This window comes from Carassius auratus, chromosome 31 (assembly GCF_003368295.1).
Source record: "Carassius auratus strain Wakin chromosome 31, ASM336829v1, whole genome shotgun sequence".
In the NCBI taxonomy this organism is placed as follows: domain Eukaryota; kingdom Metazoa; phylum Chordata; class Actinopteri; order Cypriniformes; family Cyprinidae; genus Carassius; species Carassius auratus.
In genome coordinates, this window is record NC_039273.1 from 15,089,444 (window position 1) to 15,109,378 (window position 19,935).

Below are 19,935 nucleotides of genomic sequence, written 5' to 3' on the forward strand. Positions count from 1 at the left end.
GTGTTTCATTCTGGGTCATTACTAAGTGTCACTGTTTGCTGCCACTCAGAGCTGCTGAATATAGTGGCATGGGAAAAGCAATTATATTTTCCCCAAATCATGAGAAGCAAATGCATTTTTTTTAATCATTTACATGTGGTATGTTACCTAATTCTGGACCTGTGGCAGTGAGGGGGGGGTTCGTTCGAACCACCCGAACCCCCCCTGCCTACGGGCATGTATGATCAGCTGTTCCTTCATCTTGGCTGAGCTTTCAACGTTGGTACTGGAAAGGATGAAGCTGATTGGTTGGTTCTTGTCACATGACCCGCGGTGCGCTTGCGGGATTCTGACAGTTGAGATGTTTTTAACTCGATCGCGAGTAGTGCCTCAGTTCAAGCAGTACGTGAACCTACCATACCTTGCTCTTTACTACTAGAGTACATAATGAACATGAATTAACATTAAAAGGTCGGCTATTTTATAAGAGATTCTACAGTACAACACTTTCAAACTGTGGAAAACGTGTAAAGCTTGTAAACATTGCAAAGTAATATTAACCTCAGTAACCTTTCGGTGTCCATCATCAGTCAGCTAGAAAAATAACTAAAAAGAGGAGCATTTTGCTATATTTATGAGCTAGTGAATTTTTTTCTTATAGGAGCCAATGGCTACTCGATTTTTTTGTTTGGAGCCTGTATGTACGTTTTGATCCCGTTCAGGCATGAATCCCTCCCCAACCCCTTCAAAAAACATTTTGCTGTATTGAACCTGTATCGAACCTGTTTCATTTCAATTTGCAAGTTTTGCATTGTGACTTGCATTGTGTTACACACAAATGCACTCTTCAAAAACAGCTCTGATTGTTGACACACTAAAATATTTAAATGTAAATATGTATTTTATATAAGATGTATTTTTAAATCGAACGAGAGGAATATTATGTATCTAGAATGTATGCATCATAATAACAGAAAACTATGCTTCTAAACACAAGATATGAACTGTGGGTCTAACCACACAAATTTGCGATTCTGTTTGTGAATGTTTGTTGGAACTATGGTCTTGGGAACCACAAGTTACGGAATCGACATCTAAAAAATTTATAAAATTTATTTCCACTGCAAAATTAAAATGTAATTAGAATGTAAATTTAAATTGCATTTCTTTTATCAACTACTATATTTAGACATATTTTGTTCAAAGAAATGCTTTATTTATTACTATAAAGTGACATGACAGGCAGATATTTTTTTTTTTCTGTTAAAGACATGCCGTAATTGCCTTAGCAAACACATGTCTTGGGATCACTGCAGCTCCATGTACTTATGTGAAGTTTGAGGTCAAAGTTATATTTTTAAAAGCTCTGAGTCAGTGCCAAAAATATGCTACATTTTGCCCCTGTGCCACAAGGAATCAAAGGTTGTTAAGAGTCCACAGGCAACTGTTTTATTTGATTTATTTATTTATTTTTGAGCTGTCATGATGTTAAAACTGGTCTCCAGTCAGTGTAACACCACTCAACTGACTCTGACCTTCACAGACTCTCTCATCCCTCAGATAACTGCCTTGTTTCTCACTTTACTGTATGTCATCTGCTGTGGATTTAAAGTGTCCTGTGCGGGTAGTAGCTGTCATTATGGGTGTCATCTGCAATGTTTATTGTCTGTACTTAGGGAATCATTGTAAAGGCATTGGGCTGTAATGAAAGTGAGGGATTAAACAAAAAATTGCTCTTTTATAGAATTCTGTAATGGTTTTCAATCACATCTTGATTAGTAGTGAGCCCCAAGATTAAACGATGGCATCAAGCGCTGCCACAGTTACAGTTACAGAGATAGGAGAATGAAAACACAAGTTAAAGCTCACCTTGGGCTAGAGAAAGGGAGTCTGGCATGTTGAAGATTATAGGCCAAAAATGAAAGGACAAGGACTTTTGTCTGAGCCAAACCGTGGTTTCGGGTCATTACACTAATTGAATTTTATGGAAATTAAACGTGCTATGCAGAACCAATTTTAATTTTCAAATCCAGTGTAGGACTTTGCAGCATGCAGAAAGAAAAAGTACCTTGGTACCAGAAATATTATGTATTTATAATATTTAGAAGTTATTATTGTTGACTATACAACCATATATATATATATATATATATATATATATATATATATATATATATATATATATATATATATATATATATATATATATATATATATATATATTACTATGCATATCCATTTGTTTGTGTGTGTGTGTGTGTTTGTGCATGCTTTTGCTATGATCACTTATCAACATTATTATTATTATTATTATTATTATTATTATAACTGTAATAAGTAATGTATAACCAGATATATGTATTTTATTTTTATCTCAAAAGTCAATATTCTGGTATCAAACCCCCCATGTGCATTATTGTCCTCATAGCTGACATTTTTACTTAATTTCTTTTAAGAGGACGTTGTCATTATGACAGGATAATCACATTTTTTAAGGACAGCTGAAAAATGCTGACTGCTTAAATAAAAACCTACTGATTGGCATTTTCGTCCATATTTTTCAAAATCAACTAAAAAGCTGTTAGATGTAGGGAAACACAAAGAAACCAAGAAAGAGAAAGGAGGACTGTGTGTTAGAGCTGAGACGGTGAAGTGTTGTACAATAAATTTGGAGGTTTAGTAAGGAGGGGGTGAGCCACCTGTCAATGATATTGTCCCGTGAGACAGGTGGGTGTTTACTGAGCCAGGTGCGATGAGATAATGTACTGCCTCCCAGCTCCTGGCCGTCATGCTCCTCCTCTGTGACAGATGGGAAATTCATATGCTTGTATCTAATTAAATCAGCAGAGGTTATTGGGATCAATCCATCTCACCCTCCCCCCCGCCATCTACCCTCCCATCCCTTGGCATCATATATATCAGCCATTAATCTCAGCTTTTTTTCTGTTCCGATAATGTCGACACTCCTGCCTGCCTTGAATTACATCAGTTTGATTACAACTGAGATAGATACTACCAGCTGGCATCCTGTTGTTTGGTTGGTTAAAAGGTTAAAAAATTAGCTTGTGAAGGCTTGACCTGCGACATATGTTTCTTGTTCTATTTGACTCGGAAGACTTCCTCTAAATGCTCTGTTTCTTCAGGTTCTGAGGTAGTTAAATCGCTGTGATATATTTCGGTGGAAGCGTACTGTAGGTCTAAGTGTACATTGGTGGGCGCCACCGCAGGGTTTCCGGAATCCTATTTGAATTTGCATCATTCGTTTGCTCATCTCAAGCTAAATCAATAGATGTTGCTGGTACAGTTTCTGTAGCAACCTCCAAGAACCGTCCCCTTCATGTTTATGAGGTTTCATCTACATTTCCAGTCGATCAGAGAAACACACCTTCAAAATGTATTTTATACCTCCTACTTTCTGTCCCACAGGCGTCAGAATGCAAACTACCAGCAGAGTCATTCTTTCATTTCCAGGGTCTGCAAAAAAAATAAAAATTGCAAGGGTCATGCAAGAATCTGAAAGTATTGGAGGTAAATATGAAGAGAATATATATTTTGAACCATTTGTAATGCATGATTTCTGCTTGAGGAGCATTGTTCAGGAGCAAAATGGAGAATGCTTCATAAATTAGTCACATTTATTCTTATCTTTAATCATCAATAGTGAGCAAATACAATCTGTTGAACTATTAATTATTTTTTTAAGTCTTTGTTGAAAACACTGTATTAACATACTTGTCACATTTTCTCCTTATGGCAGAAAAACAGTGCCACCTAAAAAATAAAAAGAAGGAATCAATAATTTATTAATTATTATTTTTGTATTAATTTTCAAAATGACAAATATAAAAAAAATGTTTTTAATGTAAACATATATTGATTTAAAATGCAGCATTAACATCATTTTCAATTACTTATTATTACTGTTTTTGTTTTCAATCAATTTGCCTTTCAACTTTTTTTTATATTTTTAAATGCACATAGGCAAACTTTTTTTGTTGTTGTTGTTACATTCAACTACATTCAACTATAAATTAATTAAATGACAATTTATTTTTCAGCATTGATGAGGATTTATTTTTAGTACATCATTGTATGAAATATGTATCAAAACATTTTACCTGTACTTACATAAACTTTCTTTTTCAGATGAAAAATCTGTTTTTCATGCTGCAGTGGTTCGTCAACAAAACAAAATTATTACCCAAAAGTGTGCGCGATAGGGGAAAGGCTATAATGTATTTTTAAAAAATTATTTTATTTATTTATTCATTTAACACTAATATCACTTAAAGAGTAACTAAACTCTAAACCAACTTTTTTTAGTTAATGATCTATAAGACTGGGGCTTTATTAGTGCTGTTCATTGATTCGAGTAACTTTTTTGACATTTGAGTATAAAGTGTTTTAATTCTACAATATAAGGTGTAAAAACGTCTGAGTGTTGCCCTCTTCAGGTTGAACGGTGGCTACTGCAGTTGATTTTTCCTATTGGATGTTGGGGTGGCAAGTGACGTAAGCGGTGGCAGGTGACATAAGCAGTTTCCAGCTCACCACGCCACTTGGTACGAGCTACCACGCCCCTGGCAGTAGAAAACCATCTTGTTCCATCATAATCACTGTAGTGAGTCAGGAGTTGGAATTGCGAGTATTGAAAACGATCAGGAAATACTATTATAGCATCTGTTTAGCATATCAATTATATAGTTATTTAGATCTTCAAGTTAGTATAGATTTATCTGTATTTAGTACAGTGGTCAGGATGGTACGGAGGTGTGTTGCTAGTTGCGACAGCACTGCTGGACTGCATAGTTTTCCAGCAGACATTAAAATTAGGCGCCAGTGATTGCATGCACTTGGCCTGGAAGACCGTGAGTTCCCGCCTAGAGCTGGAGTGTGCAAACTGCATTTTACACGGGATTGCTTCTCCAACGCAATGGAGGTGGAGATCGCCACAGCTCGCGCTGAAAAGTGACGCGATGCAGGAGTTAAGACCGCAGTTTGAGCCAGTTGATATAATTGATATAAACAAACACCTCGACATCCTCCACTTCAGATGAAGGTAGGTGAGAAAAGTCCTCTACTTCAAATGATCGCTCTGTTGCAAAGCTACTTGCGTCACTAGAGTCACTCTCCATTTTAGCGACTCGGACAGCAGCTGTCAATCAATCCGTCACTGCGGGTGTCAGGTTCACACCGCTCTCGCTCAGCCCCGCCCTAGGTTCGTCCCCTCTATCTCCACTGTGATCTGCCCACTTTTCAGCATTTTTCAAATATTGTCAGTGGGTGGAGTCAGGCTCTGACCAGGGGTTTGGTTACACTTTAACAAATAATTTTACAAAAAATATTTTTGACACCTAATGGTACTCCATACATACCTGGCTCCAAAATCACCTGAACACGAAACATGTAACATTGTTTTAAATGGTAATTTCTCTTCAAAAAATAATTGTAAAGAAGTATTGAATAGTTTTGAGGTTCTTGAAGCAGTTTTAATGTTTAAATGTTAAAACGTTTTGGTTTTAAGTTTGAGGGGTTATGCTAATAAATTAATTGATTCCTTCATTTTATTATAAAAATGCGCTGTTTGTAAATTTTTTTGACTGTACTAAAGCATAAAAATACTATAATATGTTTGCCAAAGTTACTAGTTTCACCAAAAAACAATTCTACTTTAAAATGTGCTTTCTGTGTCGGAATGTCTGTTGTTTTTTTGGTCAGTGTGATTCTGCCCACTGCAAATTAACTCAATAGTATTCAACAAACAAACTGGTTCAGACATGACATATTCTACCCGAACTAAATATTTTCGGCATCTGTCTGAAAAGCTCTATGAGCAGGGGCATATTAAAATCAGGGTAAATCAACTCATCAACTTACAGTATAAGGCTTGTCGCCCTTCCAAGTCATTTCTGCCTGTTCAATTACCATATAAGCTTCGAGTCTGAGCAGGGGGAGTGGGAGAAACAACTTTCTCCAATATTTAAAATTTGGACTGTAGTGTCCATTTAATCCACTAGCTGTAAATATTAAAGTCACACTCCTACAGTAATCCTCCATATTTCTCAACTGTATATTAGGTTGATCTGAAAAGAGCTGATTTAGTCACAGTAAAATTATTTAATATAGATTTGTTTTCCAATTTCAAGCAGGAAACTGTCTTTTGTCATGTTTGAATGAGCTTCAAAACTAGAGAGTTTTGCCTAAAATGTGCAGACGTGTTTATACACATTTAAAGACTGCTGTCATCGCTCAGAGATGAGAGATCCGCTCTGCTGATCACATACCTCTTATTCCAAGCACACAAGAGTGCTCTTCCTGCTGCTTGTGGTACTGAGGTGTACTTCTGCGCTGAAGTTCAGTACTGCCTCATGAGAGCAACAACAAAGGCTTCAATTCCAGCGGCTAAACTTTGATAGTCGCAGCTTTTCAACTACACTTTTTTACTAGCTTATGACTTCTCTAGAGCTTTTTCTTTAGAGGAAAGGCACTGGATTAGGATGATAAATAAAGGTACGGAATAGGGCATAGCTGGGGGAGTGATGGAAAGGAACTTCAGCCATTATTTCAGGGAAGGGCATACAGGTATTGGAGAAAGGGTAGATATCAAAATATTACGTTGACATATCCCTCTTCCTGTCCTCCTCCGAGCATGAGCACTCTGGCCCCTTTCTTAACATATAACATTTGTTCGTTCCTTGAAGATTAGATGATGCAACATATGTATCTGATGTAGTTCAATACCTTTAGATGTAAATACAGAATACCCACACAATATTGAATCTCTGTCTACCAGTTCATTCCAGATAAGCGCCACCTGCTGGATATGAACTTGTAAATAAAGTAACCATAAAGCCATCCAAACACTTTAGATTTTAGTCCCATCAATGTGATGTAGCCTACTGATATAAAAATTAGGACAGCAGTTGATCAATTCTGATGATCGATCAGTTCTGTGTTGCATTTAATTTGTGGATGAAACACCTCCAGGAAACCTGCTGAGCCTCCATATGAGGTGAAGCCCTCCCAAAGCCCTTGCCAGTTTGGCTACCTGGTGGCTTGATGCTGCCCTCTACTGTGCAGAACAGAAACCAGAGAGAATATGAGATGCTGCGTCGATGTTAATGATCTCCCAACAGACCTTGCTTTCATTACAAAATCAAAAACCCCTCAAACAGCTTCACTTGTAATTATGCATCCTCCTCTTAACATCATCAAAGGCTTAATCATCTGGAAAGTCGTTTGCTTGTCAGGAAAGAGCAGGTTGGTTTGCTAATTAAGGTGAGCAATGCAGCCGTGCCTGCTGGCCTCTCCCTTGTTGCTGTTCTCGGAAGAAGAGCTGAGCTTTAGATGGATTTTGCTGTGCTTTGATTTTGATGCTGTGATTATTTAAAGAAGCTGGATGGAGTTGGAAGGCTATGGGGCTGTAATGGACATTATGTCCAATGACACAACTGAGCCATCTCCATCGCTCTCCATTAAGAGCAGTTTCAGCCTTCTGTTAGTGCCAGCAGAGGACAAACACCACAGCTCAGGTTTCAGGCTTCATCACTTCTTCCCTATTACACTCCTACCCTTTGATCTATGATGCCTTTTTCACTACTTTATGCACTCTATGCTGAGATTGAAATGGCATGACAAAACTAACCATTTACATTTCTAGTTTCTTATTAGGGGTGGTTAATCTGTATGATTTCCCGATTCGATTCGATTACGATTATTGAAGTCCCGATTCGATTACAGTCGATTTTCGATTATTAACGATTCTCGATTAACGATTATTGATTTTCCATTTCACAACAGTAAGTAGTAAACAAACTGTGTAAATCATTACTAATAAATGGTAGAAACAAACCGAATGCATGTAGTGGTTGGGATTTTCAGTTTACTACATGCAGCAGGCACTCTGATTCCATGTATGGGGCACATATATATTATTCATATGACACACAAACACAAGTAGACAAAACCTTTTTAGTTCAAAATCTATGCCCCGTGTCACATCGCCTCTGCTTCTGCTATGAGCAGCGCGGACAGATCTGCCTCGCGCACGCGCCGAGTGTGCACGGCTCGGACTACTCTCCACCTTACCTCCTAACTGTCCTATGAATACTTCGACCTTGTCTAACATACCCAGAGGCATTAGACAAAGTCTCCACTACAATACTGTCACCGCGATTGCGGAGAGGTGCGGTCAGAAGACAAATATACAGGTCTAGCGCGGAAAAAATCTCCCGCCTCGTCCCCGCAACAATAAAACGCCTGCTAATTTCGCGATGAACACTCCGACCCCTGCAAACATTGTTCACACCTTGACATTTGGCAAAGGACAATTTACATTGGGCAAAGGATTCACCGTTTGTGCTTGGTGTACTTTCACTTTCAATATCTCCGTCATCTTCTGAATACAGATATTCCCCTTCAGAATTAGTGTCCACTAATAGAAGTCCCAACACTTCATTGCGGGTTTATTGAAGCTTTATTGATGCCATTAGATAATAATAAAAATAATAATGATAATAATAATAATCTAATGCCAATACTCGCTAACGTTGACAATATTGGTCAGATAAAATGGCTCACTCTCACACAAGCTCCGCTTTTTTTCGCACTGATTCAATGCGCTCTCGAAGATTTTGTTAAGGAGCATTACGTTTTTTTGAGTCAGAGATGAAGTATTACATGTCTGCTATCTGGTGCAGGGGAGATCGCTTGACATTTGACACACTATTTGACAAAATCGGCCGTTTTATTCAGTGCCGCATCTTGTCGAGTAAACTCAACCATGGCGCCAAGAGGGTTAGAGCTCCTGCCATGAAAACCCAAATAAATCCACACGCTTGCTTTGAGCCCAGATGGAGCTGGGTGGATCGGTTGGTTGCTCGCTCCTGTTTTTTCCATTTTACACACCTGTTCTGGCTGCTTGCTAACTGGAACTGGGCGCGTTCGTGACGTTCAACTCTTGTATAATTTTTTTTACAAAATAAAATAATGGAAAAAAAAAATCGATTTTTGAAAATTTAATAATCGATTCATACTCGTCCATAACATACTCGCGATTAATCGATAGTCGATTTTTTTCACCACCCCTATTTCTTATCATACTTTTATCATCATTCTAAACTATTTTCCTGCAGTAGATAGTTGCCACGATCGAGGACAACCTAGTATTATTATAAAACGTGTTGTTAATTAATATTAATCAGTACTTAATTGCAGAATTGCACTCTAGGAAACTTTTAAAATATTTTAACTTTTTTTTGGATATTGTTTATTTTTTTATGGAAAAGTAACCAATTTATATAGCTTATATTTATATCGTAATTAATCAAAAGTCTGTGGACAAGTGTTTTCTCTTACCAACAATGCACTGCACATTGTAGAGCACACTTTAGTATTTTTTATGTGTCTGTAATGATGTGGCATCCAAAGTTTTTTTTTTTTTTTGGTGGAACTTTTTTTCTCATGTTTATTGTTTAATATACATTTAGATATTATTTTAAACAGTTAACATATTACAACTTAATATTGTGAATTATTGTGAAAAAAAAAAAAAAAAACGTTTGTTTTCCAGGAGTCTTTGATGAATAGAAAGTTCAAAAGAACACCATTTCTGATCATGGAAATCTTTTGTAAAATTATAAATGTCTTTTAATGTCATTTTTAATCAAATTAATGCATTCTTGCTGATTAATAGTATTCATTCTTTAAAAAAAAAAAATGTACTGACTTTTCAATGGCAGTGTACATACATAACCTATTTGCATATACTTCATACATACACATTTTTATAATATTACATGTATTTTTATTTATGTTGTTGGCTGCTTTCAATGCGGGCAGGGCTGTGGTATGATTCTCCCCCCCCCCCAAAAAAAAAGCATTCTAAAAATGTATTGTTGTTGCAGGTGAAGCTATGTCTTAGGTGAGCAGTCATGGTCTATACAGCTATGTTGATTTGGGATAGTGTCCTAGTTAGATGGGATGTCAGACTGAGTAGATGTGATGTAGATGAGATGTCAGGCCGAGTGTGGTTCGAGTAAGAGTAGCACAGCTGATGCATAGAAGCTTGTTAAGACTTGATCAATATTTTAAGTGGCTAATTTTATGCACTGGTAGGCGTGCTCTGTTGAAGACTGATGAGTATATTAGCAAACTGAGTTTTGTGTAATTGCTGTGTGGAAAATGAGCATATGATACAGCGTGGTGACTAGGGAGAGATTTCATTAAATTTTAGCTTGGCTTTTGTTTTCAGGATCACTGTGCATTTCTATTATTAGTGCACAGGGCGTAAAATTCCACACTGTTATTTAGCTTGTTTACACTTCAGAAGAGATTATCCTATTTAAGTCAAATTTAAGTGGCTTTGTTTAATGAAAGTCTATCATCATTGTGGAAAATTGCAAATCTACTACAACACACAATATTCAGTTTTCTTTTCTTTTTTTGTTCTCCTTTCATACCAAAAATGTGCAGCGATGCATCAGATGGTAATGTTAATGTGGTATTAATTTATTAAAATTGGAAATTGCATTGTAGAGAGATACGTTATTGTCTTTATTGTTGTGATTTTGTCTGTACTGTTTGGTGTTTTCATCCTGAACTCTCTTGGCTCCACATGAACCGCAAGGGTTGGTCCTTTATGAGACATTGTTGTCTTTTAAAAGCATCTAGTAGACACTGAAAATTTTGTGAGGAGTGTTTCCTTTAGACAGTAGAGTGTGACCAGCTCAGACTGCACATGGTTCACAGTTTGGTCAGAAAGGAACAGATTGATAAGTCTAAATGGTTCACATTGAATCTGATTGGTGACCCACTGGTGTACAGTCAAGACACACTTTGAGCTTGAGGTGCAATGTGCTTCCCTTACAGATTTTGAAGATTGGAAACAGCTTCCAAGCCTGCCAAACATAAAAGCATTGTATAAAACCAAAACTATAAATATTTAATTTGAAATTCAGTTATGAATATGTATAGGGAAAATATGCTTCAGTTGTTATTAGGCATGTGGAAAGTTTGGCCCATACAGTTAACTGAAAATGAATTGTACTTAATAACTTGTTTTGTGTAGGTGTGTGTGTGTGTGTGTGTGTGTGTGTGAGAGAGAGAGAGAGAGAGAGAGAGAGAGAGAGAGAGAGACCATATAAGCTATTTATATAATTTTTGATTTATTTTGTTTTATTAAAAATTATAAAGAGAAATGCATGTTTGTAGCTGTAAATATGACCATCTTTTCTCTCTTACAGAGCGCACCATGGCCAGACACGAGGTGCGAGAGGTGGAACAGAGACAGACACGGGACGGCTTGCGGGACTCTCCTGCATTGCCTGAGATTGAGGATCTGATCATCATCTATAACCGTGTGCCCAAGACTGCCAGCACCTCCTTCACCAACATTGCATATGACCTGTGCGGAAAGAACCGTTTCCATGTTCTCCACATCAACACCACCAAGAATAATCCGGTCATGTCCCTGCAGGATCAGGTAACATGTCCATTACGTTACATTCAGCTTATGGCGCTTTTCCACTGCGTGGTACGACTCAGCTCGGCTCGGTTTGCTTTCCCACTGCAGTTTAGTTCTGCTTGAAAGTGGGTGGGATTATAGACTGATCATTATATTTGTGCCACCACCTCATCTACTGTCCACTTTACAGCCATTTCTTTTTTTTTTTCAATTTGTCTGCAAATCTGCAAATTTTAGTATTGGTACAGCTTGTTTGGTTACCTCACCCAAGGTGGTACTAAAAAAAGCACCATGCAATGGAAAAGCGCCATTACATTGCATCAAAATGTTTGCCATTTCTGTGAATATTTTGAGATTATTTAACATTTATGTGAACAGAATTCTTAAGTTTTGCAATCCACTCCATATGAGTTGTCAAAGATTAATGAGGTTGTCACACATACCTTGTTTGAGCAGCTTGGTCCAAAGGTCTATATAACTGTATGCGAACACTTCAAATGAACTCAGAACACCCTGAAAGAAGTCACTGTCCTTCTGTGGTTCAGCCGAGTCTCTTTTTAAATCCATAACTGTTTTTTTTTTTTATTTTTTTTTATTTAAAGTCCCACTATTATGGGTAATGAAAGGTTCATATTTTGGTTTTGGGAGTCCCCAATAACAGGTTGATACAAGTGCATTCAAGGTTAAAAAAACACTTTCATTGTCTTATAATAAGCAATTTGTTTAATGACCCCTCCTCTGCGTGATGCTAATCTGCAGTGATTGGTCTCATTTTCATAACATTATGCCTGTAATGCCTGATAAAGCAGTGTTTGTGAGCACAGTGCTGCTTTGTGTACAGCTGTTACCTGGGAAACATCTATTTTTACAGCCACCAAAGTGGAACCTATTGGCAAAGAATATATTAGCATTTTCATTCCAGGTGGGGCTTCATACCTACTCTGATTGGTTCATCGTCTTTCATAGACATGTATGATAGGAAATGTGTCGTAGTTGGTGTAGGACGGAGTAATTTGTTTAAAAGGCAAAAAACGCTGTGCAGTTTTACAAAGCTTTCATTATAATGCAAAAAAATATTAACTTGTAACTTGCCTTGTCCCTGAAATGATTGTTTTGCTAAATTAAACTGATCTTTAGGTTAACAGATGAACAACCCACTACATTTAATAAATGACTTGGGTTGATTGTCCACAGTGGACAATCAGATTATGAATTATGAATTAAATCATTTTTGAAAATGTGATCATTTCATATCATCAGAGAAAGGAAATGAAAAGGATGTATCAGTATTGCTTTAATTTATATAGCATGACAAGACTATTTATTGTTACATATCTGTCATGCAGTTGATAAATAAAAGTGTTATCCTCCCATAGAAAACCATTGGCCTTCAAGGAAAACGCTTCACGTGGCGTAATGCATTAAAACGTGTTTTTAAACATTTTTATTAAAGCATTCTATTTACAGACAAGCAGGTTATGGGAGTAAAATGATTAACGCATAATTAAATGTGTTGCGTTCGTATTCTGGGCTCATATCTGCTTGTCTGTGAATAGAACGCTTTATTAATAATTTGTTTACTGAGTTTGGTCTTTTTAAAACACAGTTTTGATGCATAAAGCCATGTTCTTTCACGTTAAGCATTTTAGACTGTCCCAATGATTCATTTGTGAATTTGACTCGTCCAGAAGATTAAACTTGCAGTTTAACATGAAACGGCTTGGGATTCGTTTTAAAAACGACTCGTTTCAAAGATTCAGAGTCAGCTCTTTCTTTTGAGAGACAATAACTTTATGCACGGTGCACTTTCAGATTAAAAACTTTGTTTTCATTCACTTAGAGCTGTGTTACACACTGCATGAAAGATCATTTTCAAAAATCTATAACAGGGGCACTTTAAACTATGTAAAACAACATTTAAATGGTTCTATATGTGAATCCTGTGATTGCAAAGCGGAATTTTCAGCAGCTATTTGCTTAAAAAATGCTTAAACAGGGTAATAATTAAATAGCCACATACAATATACTGTATAAACATGCCAGCTATTGGGCACATTTTACAAGCACACTCATCTTGTGCAGTTCAGACCAAGTGCAGAGGTGTAGCGTGTTTGTACTGATGACATTCTGATTGGTCTTTTGCCCAAGTCTCACCCTGACAGTCCAGGTGAAACAGTCCTGTGTTTCTGTCTAACAAGCCGTCTCATCTCTGGCTCCACCTCTATAATTCATAACCTACTGTCAATATCCACACTGCTGCTGTGCCTTTGTGTGACATGCAGCGCTGAACCAACAGATACAAAGAAGAACAAGGGGGGAAAACAGATCTGGTTGACAGCTGCAAAGAAAGACTCTGTTCATCACAAGCATTGTTATATAAGGGAACGTGTTTGCAGCTAACAGAAATCAATCTTGAGTTTTATTTGCAGAGTGGATGGTGATCCCTTCAAATAAAGCATTTCAGCATCATTTTGACCTCACATGTGTCAGCATTATTCAACACAGTATGTGGCTCTGTCAGTGTGCTATCATGAGTGTATGTTTACATTTGTATTCACGTCATTGCCATCCACGAAATAATAGGCCTCGGAGCACACCGAGGGAAGGTGTTATTTATCTGTGATTTTCCCAAGGTAATATCCAGTCTAGCTTTCATCGAAGCCTTTCGACGGTGCAGATGATACAACCTTTCCCTCCCAGCAGAGCACAGCTGTGGGACTATGGGGAGGATGTTTGGAGAAAACATTGCTGATATGTGTTTGCATTAAGTAGTCTCTTGGCTGGTTTGTTTAGGAGCCCGTGACAGATGCAGTGCGTCAGTGCAAGATTGTTATTTGAGATTTGGATATCGCTGATGCTTGAATGATGGGGGCATAACACACATGCAGTAAAATACATTTGGAGGTTTATAAACTCTGCACAGGGACAAATCGAATGTGTTATCTTGTGCTTACAGATGAGGTTTGTAAGGAATGTGACATCCTGGCGAGAAATGAAACCAGGTTTCTACCACGGCCATGTCTCCTACCTGGACTTCACGAAGTAAGTTTTGCTGGATTGAGACAAAACCTTCACCACGATCACTGGAAGCAGTTGCACTACACTTCATCGTAGTTAAAATGTTTATATGTTTTCTTAAGACACAAAAGTCCCTACACTTTACATAATCATAATATAATATAATCTGTTTATATAAATAGGTTCGGAGTGAAGGGGAAGCCGGTTTACATCAACATTGTACGAGACCCTATCGAGAGGTTGGTGTCTTACTACTACTTTCTCCGATTTGGAGATGATTATCGGCCAGGTCTCAGGCGGAGGAAGCAGGGGGACAAAAAGGTATTATCTATTTGAACTATTATTCAAAGGAACTATTAATTTTCTCCCCATGTGCATGCTAAGGTGCAATATGTGTGAATGTGTTTCAGACGTTTGATGAGTGTGTGTCATCAGGAGGTTCGGATTGTGCTCCTGAGAAGCTTTGGTTACAAATCCCGTTCTTCTGCGGCCATTACTCTGAGTGCTGGTGGGTAATATAAGCAGCCTGTTTCTCAAGTTTTTATGTAATGCTCTTTCGCATTAGACAAATTGATTGATTTACTCTTTAGTGATTTGTTCTCTAAACTGCTGTATGTAGGAGCTGGAAACGATCCTGTGTGTCTGTTTGTGCAGGAATGTTGGCAGTAGCTGGGCTCTCGAGCAGGCCAAGTATAATTTGGTGAATGAGTATCTGCTTGTGGGAGTGACTGAGGAGCTGGAGGATTTTATCATGATGCTCGAGGCAGCCCTGCCACGTTTCTTCAGAGGAGCGACTGAGCTGTACCGCACAGGTACTCCAACTCTTTTAGGGATAGTTTAAAAAAAGAAGACAATTCTACTCTCTACATTTACTTTACTTTATCTACTCATCTCTGTCTTTCCAAACCCAATTTTTTTTATTCCATGTATAACACAAACTGTGAATACAATAGCTTTGTGTGATAAACAGCCTAAAGGTCAAGTTCCAACATTCATGACAGACCATGAAAGAATTACCTTAATGTGTGATTTGTAGGTGAATAATTCTTCCTCAAATCTTTTCAATTAATTGGTTGAAATGAAATCATTTGGAAACGCTTTTGAATACTTTATTTATGAACCGGACTGATCCGGTACTCAAGTTTAACTCACGGACTAAATGATTCTTTTGACCAAATGAGTTGCAGCTACTGGATTTGGTCTGTTTGTCACAGGTATTGTATAGTTTCAGTCAGAAGTAGTCATATGGATTTATTTTAAAATATACTTATGGTTATTTTGCATCCATAATTAAGCTTGGAAGCTCATTGTAATTGCATGGAAAAGAATGACTAGAAAATTCTCAGTTTGTCACAATATGAAAACTGACTGCTACTAGGGTTCTACTTCGCTGAATCAAAGACTATGGTTGAATAAACTGAGCACTGCATGTTTCAAAACTAAAATGTAGCGCGGGTGTTTTTATTTGAGTGTATCATTGTAAAGAACCAACCATCTTTAGAGAAGCTTTGATGTCATTTTCATTTCTTTTTTTCATAGTATTTATGAGCCCAGCACTTATTTGATTACATCCGTTACCAGGGAAAGGCTATATCTACACTCCAACAGCGCCTCCTGCTGGCAAAGAATCAATTTTCATTTGCAAGTCTGTTTTTATACAGTCTATGTAGGAAACACTGGTGGTCTGTTAACAAACATAGCCTAAACAAAAAGCATGCTTCAGAACTGTTTTGAGAAGGTGCGTTGAGCCATGTATTATTACTATGAGTTAGGCTACTATAAATAAAGCAGTGTTTGTGAGAGCAGTGCTGGTTTCTATACAACCGTTACCTGGGAAACCGTTATTTACCGCTCCAAAAGCGGCACCTAGTGGCAAAGAATGAATTTGCATTTTTCTTTCAGACCAACTTGAAAAGACTGACAAGTAGGCGGGCAATATGCTAATGTTTCAGCTTGGGATTCATTTTAAAAACGACTCATTTCAGTGATTCAGAATCCCCTGATGTGTTTTAGTTTTTATTCAGATATTCAGCATTGAATTATTATTTTTTTTTAATTATACAAACCAGTGAATCCTCCTGAGTGACCTGCGTTTTATTTTGTCTTTGACTTAAACTGCAGGCAAGAAGTCTCACCTGAGGAAAACGAGCGAGAAGAAACCTCCCACTAAAGAGTCCATCTCAAAGCTGCAGCAGTCCAACATATGGAAGATGGAGAACGAGTTCTATGAGTTTGCACTGGAACAGTTTCAGTTTGTGCGCGCTCACAGCGTCAGGGAAAAAGACGGCGAGCTTTACCTGCTGGCTCAGAACTTCTTTTACGAGAAAATCTATCCAAAAGTAAACTAGAGTTGACATTAGCATGGCCCAACTGTCATTTGGCCTGTCCATGTACTGTTCTGTGTCGCTTTCACTGGGAAGAGAAGAAGACATGCCTGGAAGAGGGGCTAAGGGTTCTAGAGTATGTTTTTTGAGAGACTTCACACAAGTGCTGACTGTGACTCTCGATATCAAGCCTAAATCTTTTTTATGTACTTTCAGAGCAGTTAAAACATTTGTAACATCTACATAAAATGTTCATCATGCCTTCCAAAAGAAAATGACAGAACCACTTTGGCCATCAGTCACTGTTGTGAAAAATCAATTCTGAACAGGGTCAAAAGGGTACTGCTTTTGGTACCAGACGTCTGGTACATCAGGAGCACCTCTTTATTTTAATACTAACTGTGGTTTTGTGAATTAACTCTTTCTTGCATTGTGAATACTACATTTTAATAGAATGCCATGAACAGTGTTTACAGACTTTAGTAAAAGTATTGTAGCCAGAGTTTAGAATGTGGTAAAACAGATTTCATATCTGTAAAAATTGTATTTATATGTATATTTTATGTAATTGGACCAAATGGTTGTAAGAAATTCAAAGTTGTAGAGTTTTAAATCATAGTAGTTATTTAGAAAACAGACTTTTTTGGGTGGATGGATCCCACTGGTGCTTGCTTTATTTTCTATCTCTCCTTTCTTTCTTTTTTTCTTTTTTTTCCTCTCGTTCGTTGTATCTCCTGAAGATTCTAAAATAATGAAACGGAATAGTTAAACTTTAAACTGACCTCTAAGATGAACTTTTATCTTTCATTGTTCAACTACACAGACTGTTTAGGACAGGCTGAAGTATCATCATATAGCAGAATACTGACTTAAGGTAACGTGGTCTCAACGGTCTACAGAAATCCTTATTATACTGCATTTTACCTGAAGATTAAAAAAGAAAGAAAGAGGCTCAAATCAACATTAGTTGTACACTCAATAGTGCCTTCATGAATCATTCATTCCACCCTGGTTTCAGCAGTTGTTCAGATCATTTCAACAAAGACTGTATTTTAAATTGGTTTAAAAACTGCCAGCTCTCCTTCTTTATTTGCATTTTGTTTTTGTTTTTCTGCATTTTTTTTTTTTTTTTGATAAATTGTCTCAAAGCATTTCAAATAAACGTTTCTGTCTGCGAGACCATGTTGTTTTCAGGATGCTTAGTTTCTCTTACAAACACTAATAATTCAGTTTTCAACCTGGGCTTCGGTGACGTGCTTAAAGGTTGCGTACATTTTGAGAGGAGAGTTTTTAGGACTGTCAAAGTTATCTTGTTAAATTAAGACCAATAAATTATGTCACACTTGGTATTTTTTTCCTTACTGATTTATCAAATAGATGATTATATTAATGTATCATAAAGTACAAAAGTTTGGGGTCAGTAAGACTTTTTCGTCTATGCATACCAAGGCCGCATTTGTTTCATCAAAAATACAAAGAACATGTTTAATGTTGAAAATCCCCCTTGTAGAACATGATCCTACAGTAATCATTGCAATATCTTGATTTGGTGATTAGGATTTTTTTTTTTTTTTTATAAATGTTTGGTTGCTTAATGTTTTTGTGGAGACTGTCGATTATTTTGGCCCAAAAGCCCAAAAGAACAGCATTTATTTGAAATAAAAAACTGAAATCTTTTGTAACTATTTACTTGTAAAAGTAAACACTTTTAATGCTACTTGTGATCAACTTAATGCATTCACATCTTACTGATCTTAATGTAACTATACAGTTTTCCATTTTCAAGTTTTACCCTACATTTTATTTTCTTAATAAATTCATAAAATGTATTTTTCTCAGAAACATTACAGAAATGGATTACGACAGGGGTGTACAAGATCAGATGTAATCACACTGTTATAGCAGTGTAATAGCTGCACTAGTAAATAACAAGTAGCTTATGCCACACATCTGGGTATGGGTCATTTCTTATTATCAGTTGTTCTGTCTCAGTTTAAGTTTCTGTTTAAGTTTCAATCTTAAACAAGGGGAGACAGTCATGGTGACTAGGAAAAATCTAATCTCATTCGGAAATGGGACTGAGTTAAAGTGGGAGGAGATGCGATCAGTGGACAACAAAACATCTGCCTTCATCTCCACACAGACAGACATTATACAGGCCAAAACCAAGAAGAGAATATATATATTTCTAGACTTTGACTAACACTTTGTTTGTCCTTCTGTGTTCAGATTATCCATCAACCCTGTGACCATTCTTTTTATTATTTATTTATGTTTTTTTTTTTTTTTTTTTTTTTTTTTTTTTCAAAGGCATTTTTAAATTTAATGAAAGGGATAGTTCGCCCAAAAATGAGAATCACCCCATGATTTACTCACTCTCAAACCACCCTAAGTGTATTATGAGTCTTTCAGATTAATACTACAAAAGTCCTGCTCTTCCACGCTTTTTAATGGCAGTGCATTGGGTCAAGATTTTAAAACCCCAAAAGTGTGTTCTTCCATCATAAAAAGTACTCCTCATGGCTCCAGGGGGTTAATACTGGTCTGCAGAAGTGAAGTGATGGGTTTGTGTAAGAAAAAATATCCATATTTAAAACTTTATAAACTCTAGCTTCCGCTAACTGTGATACTTGCATATAAAGACAATGGTTTTCATCTGAAAGAAGGAAGTCATAGACACCTAGGACGGCTTGAGGGTGAGTATATCATGGGGTAATTTTCATTTTTGGGTGAACTATCCCTTTAAACACTTTGTCACTTCTGTTATCCTTTTGCTTTATCTCATATTTTGTTCATCGTAAGGTGACAATCTCGAAATGTCAACTCCTTTATCTTGATTTTGTATAGCAAACAACTGAAAAGTGAACGAACAAATCTAAATTTCTCTTTCTTTCTTTCTTTCTTTCACTTTTGATCTAATAAATACTGTCTTGTATTAAATGCAGTATTTACTTAATTATTACATCCATCAGCTATTCTGGTCATTGTTTTCTTCTTCCACAAGAGGGAGTGATGTGTTCACTGATCCGTCCTTCTCCTCGAATCAGCTCAGCTGGAGCTGTTCAACAAGCGTATGGTGCTCAGGTCTGTGGAACCGTTTTCACTTTTTATCAAAAGAAAAATGTTACGATTCCTTTTTTTTTTTCATAC

The 19,935-nt window shown here is 36.9% G+C and overlaps 1 protein-coding gene across 1 annotated transcript in view; it reads left to right on the top strand.

Annotated features, from left to right (window-relative positions):
- LOC113050641 (heparan sulfate 2-O-sulfotransferase 1) overlaps window positions 1-17,962 on the top strand; it is a 69,566-nt gene extending 51,604 nt beyond the window's left edge. The window contains exons 2-7 of the mRNA XM_026213837.1: window positions 11,223-11,461; window positions 14,400-14,485; window positions 14,644-14,782; window positions 14,872-14,969; window positions 15,116-15,273; window positions 16,583-17,962. Coding sequence (XP_026069622.1) covers window positions 11,223-11,461; window positions 14,400-14,485; window positions 14,644-14,782; window positions 14,872-14,969; window positions 15,116-15,273; window positions 16,583-16,809 — 947 coding nt within the window. The 3' untranslated portion in view covers window positions 16,810-17,962. The remainder of the gene's footprint in view (window positions 1-11,222; window positions 11,462-14,399; window positions 14,486-14,643; window positions 14,783-14,871; window positions 14,970-15,115; window positions 15,274-16,582) is intronic.
- Window positions 17,963-19,935: the final 1,973 nt, after the last annotated feature.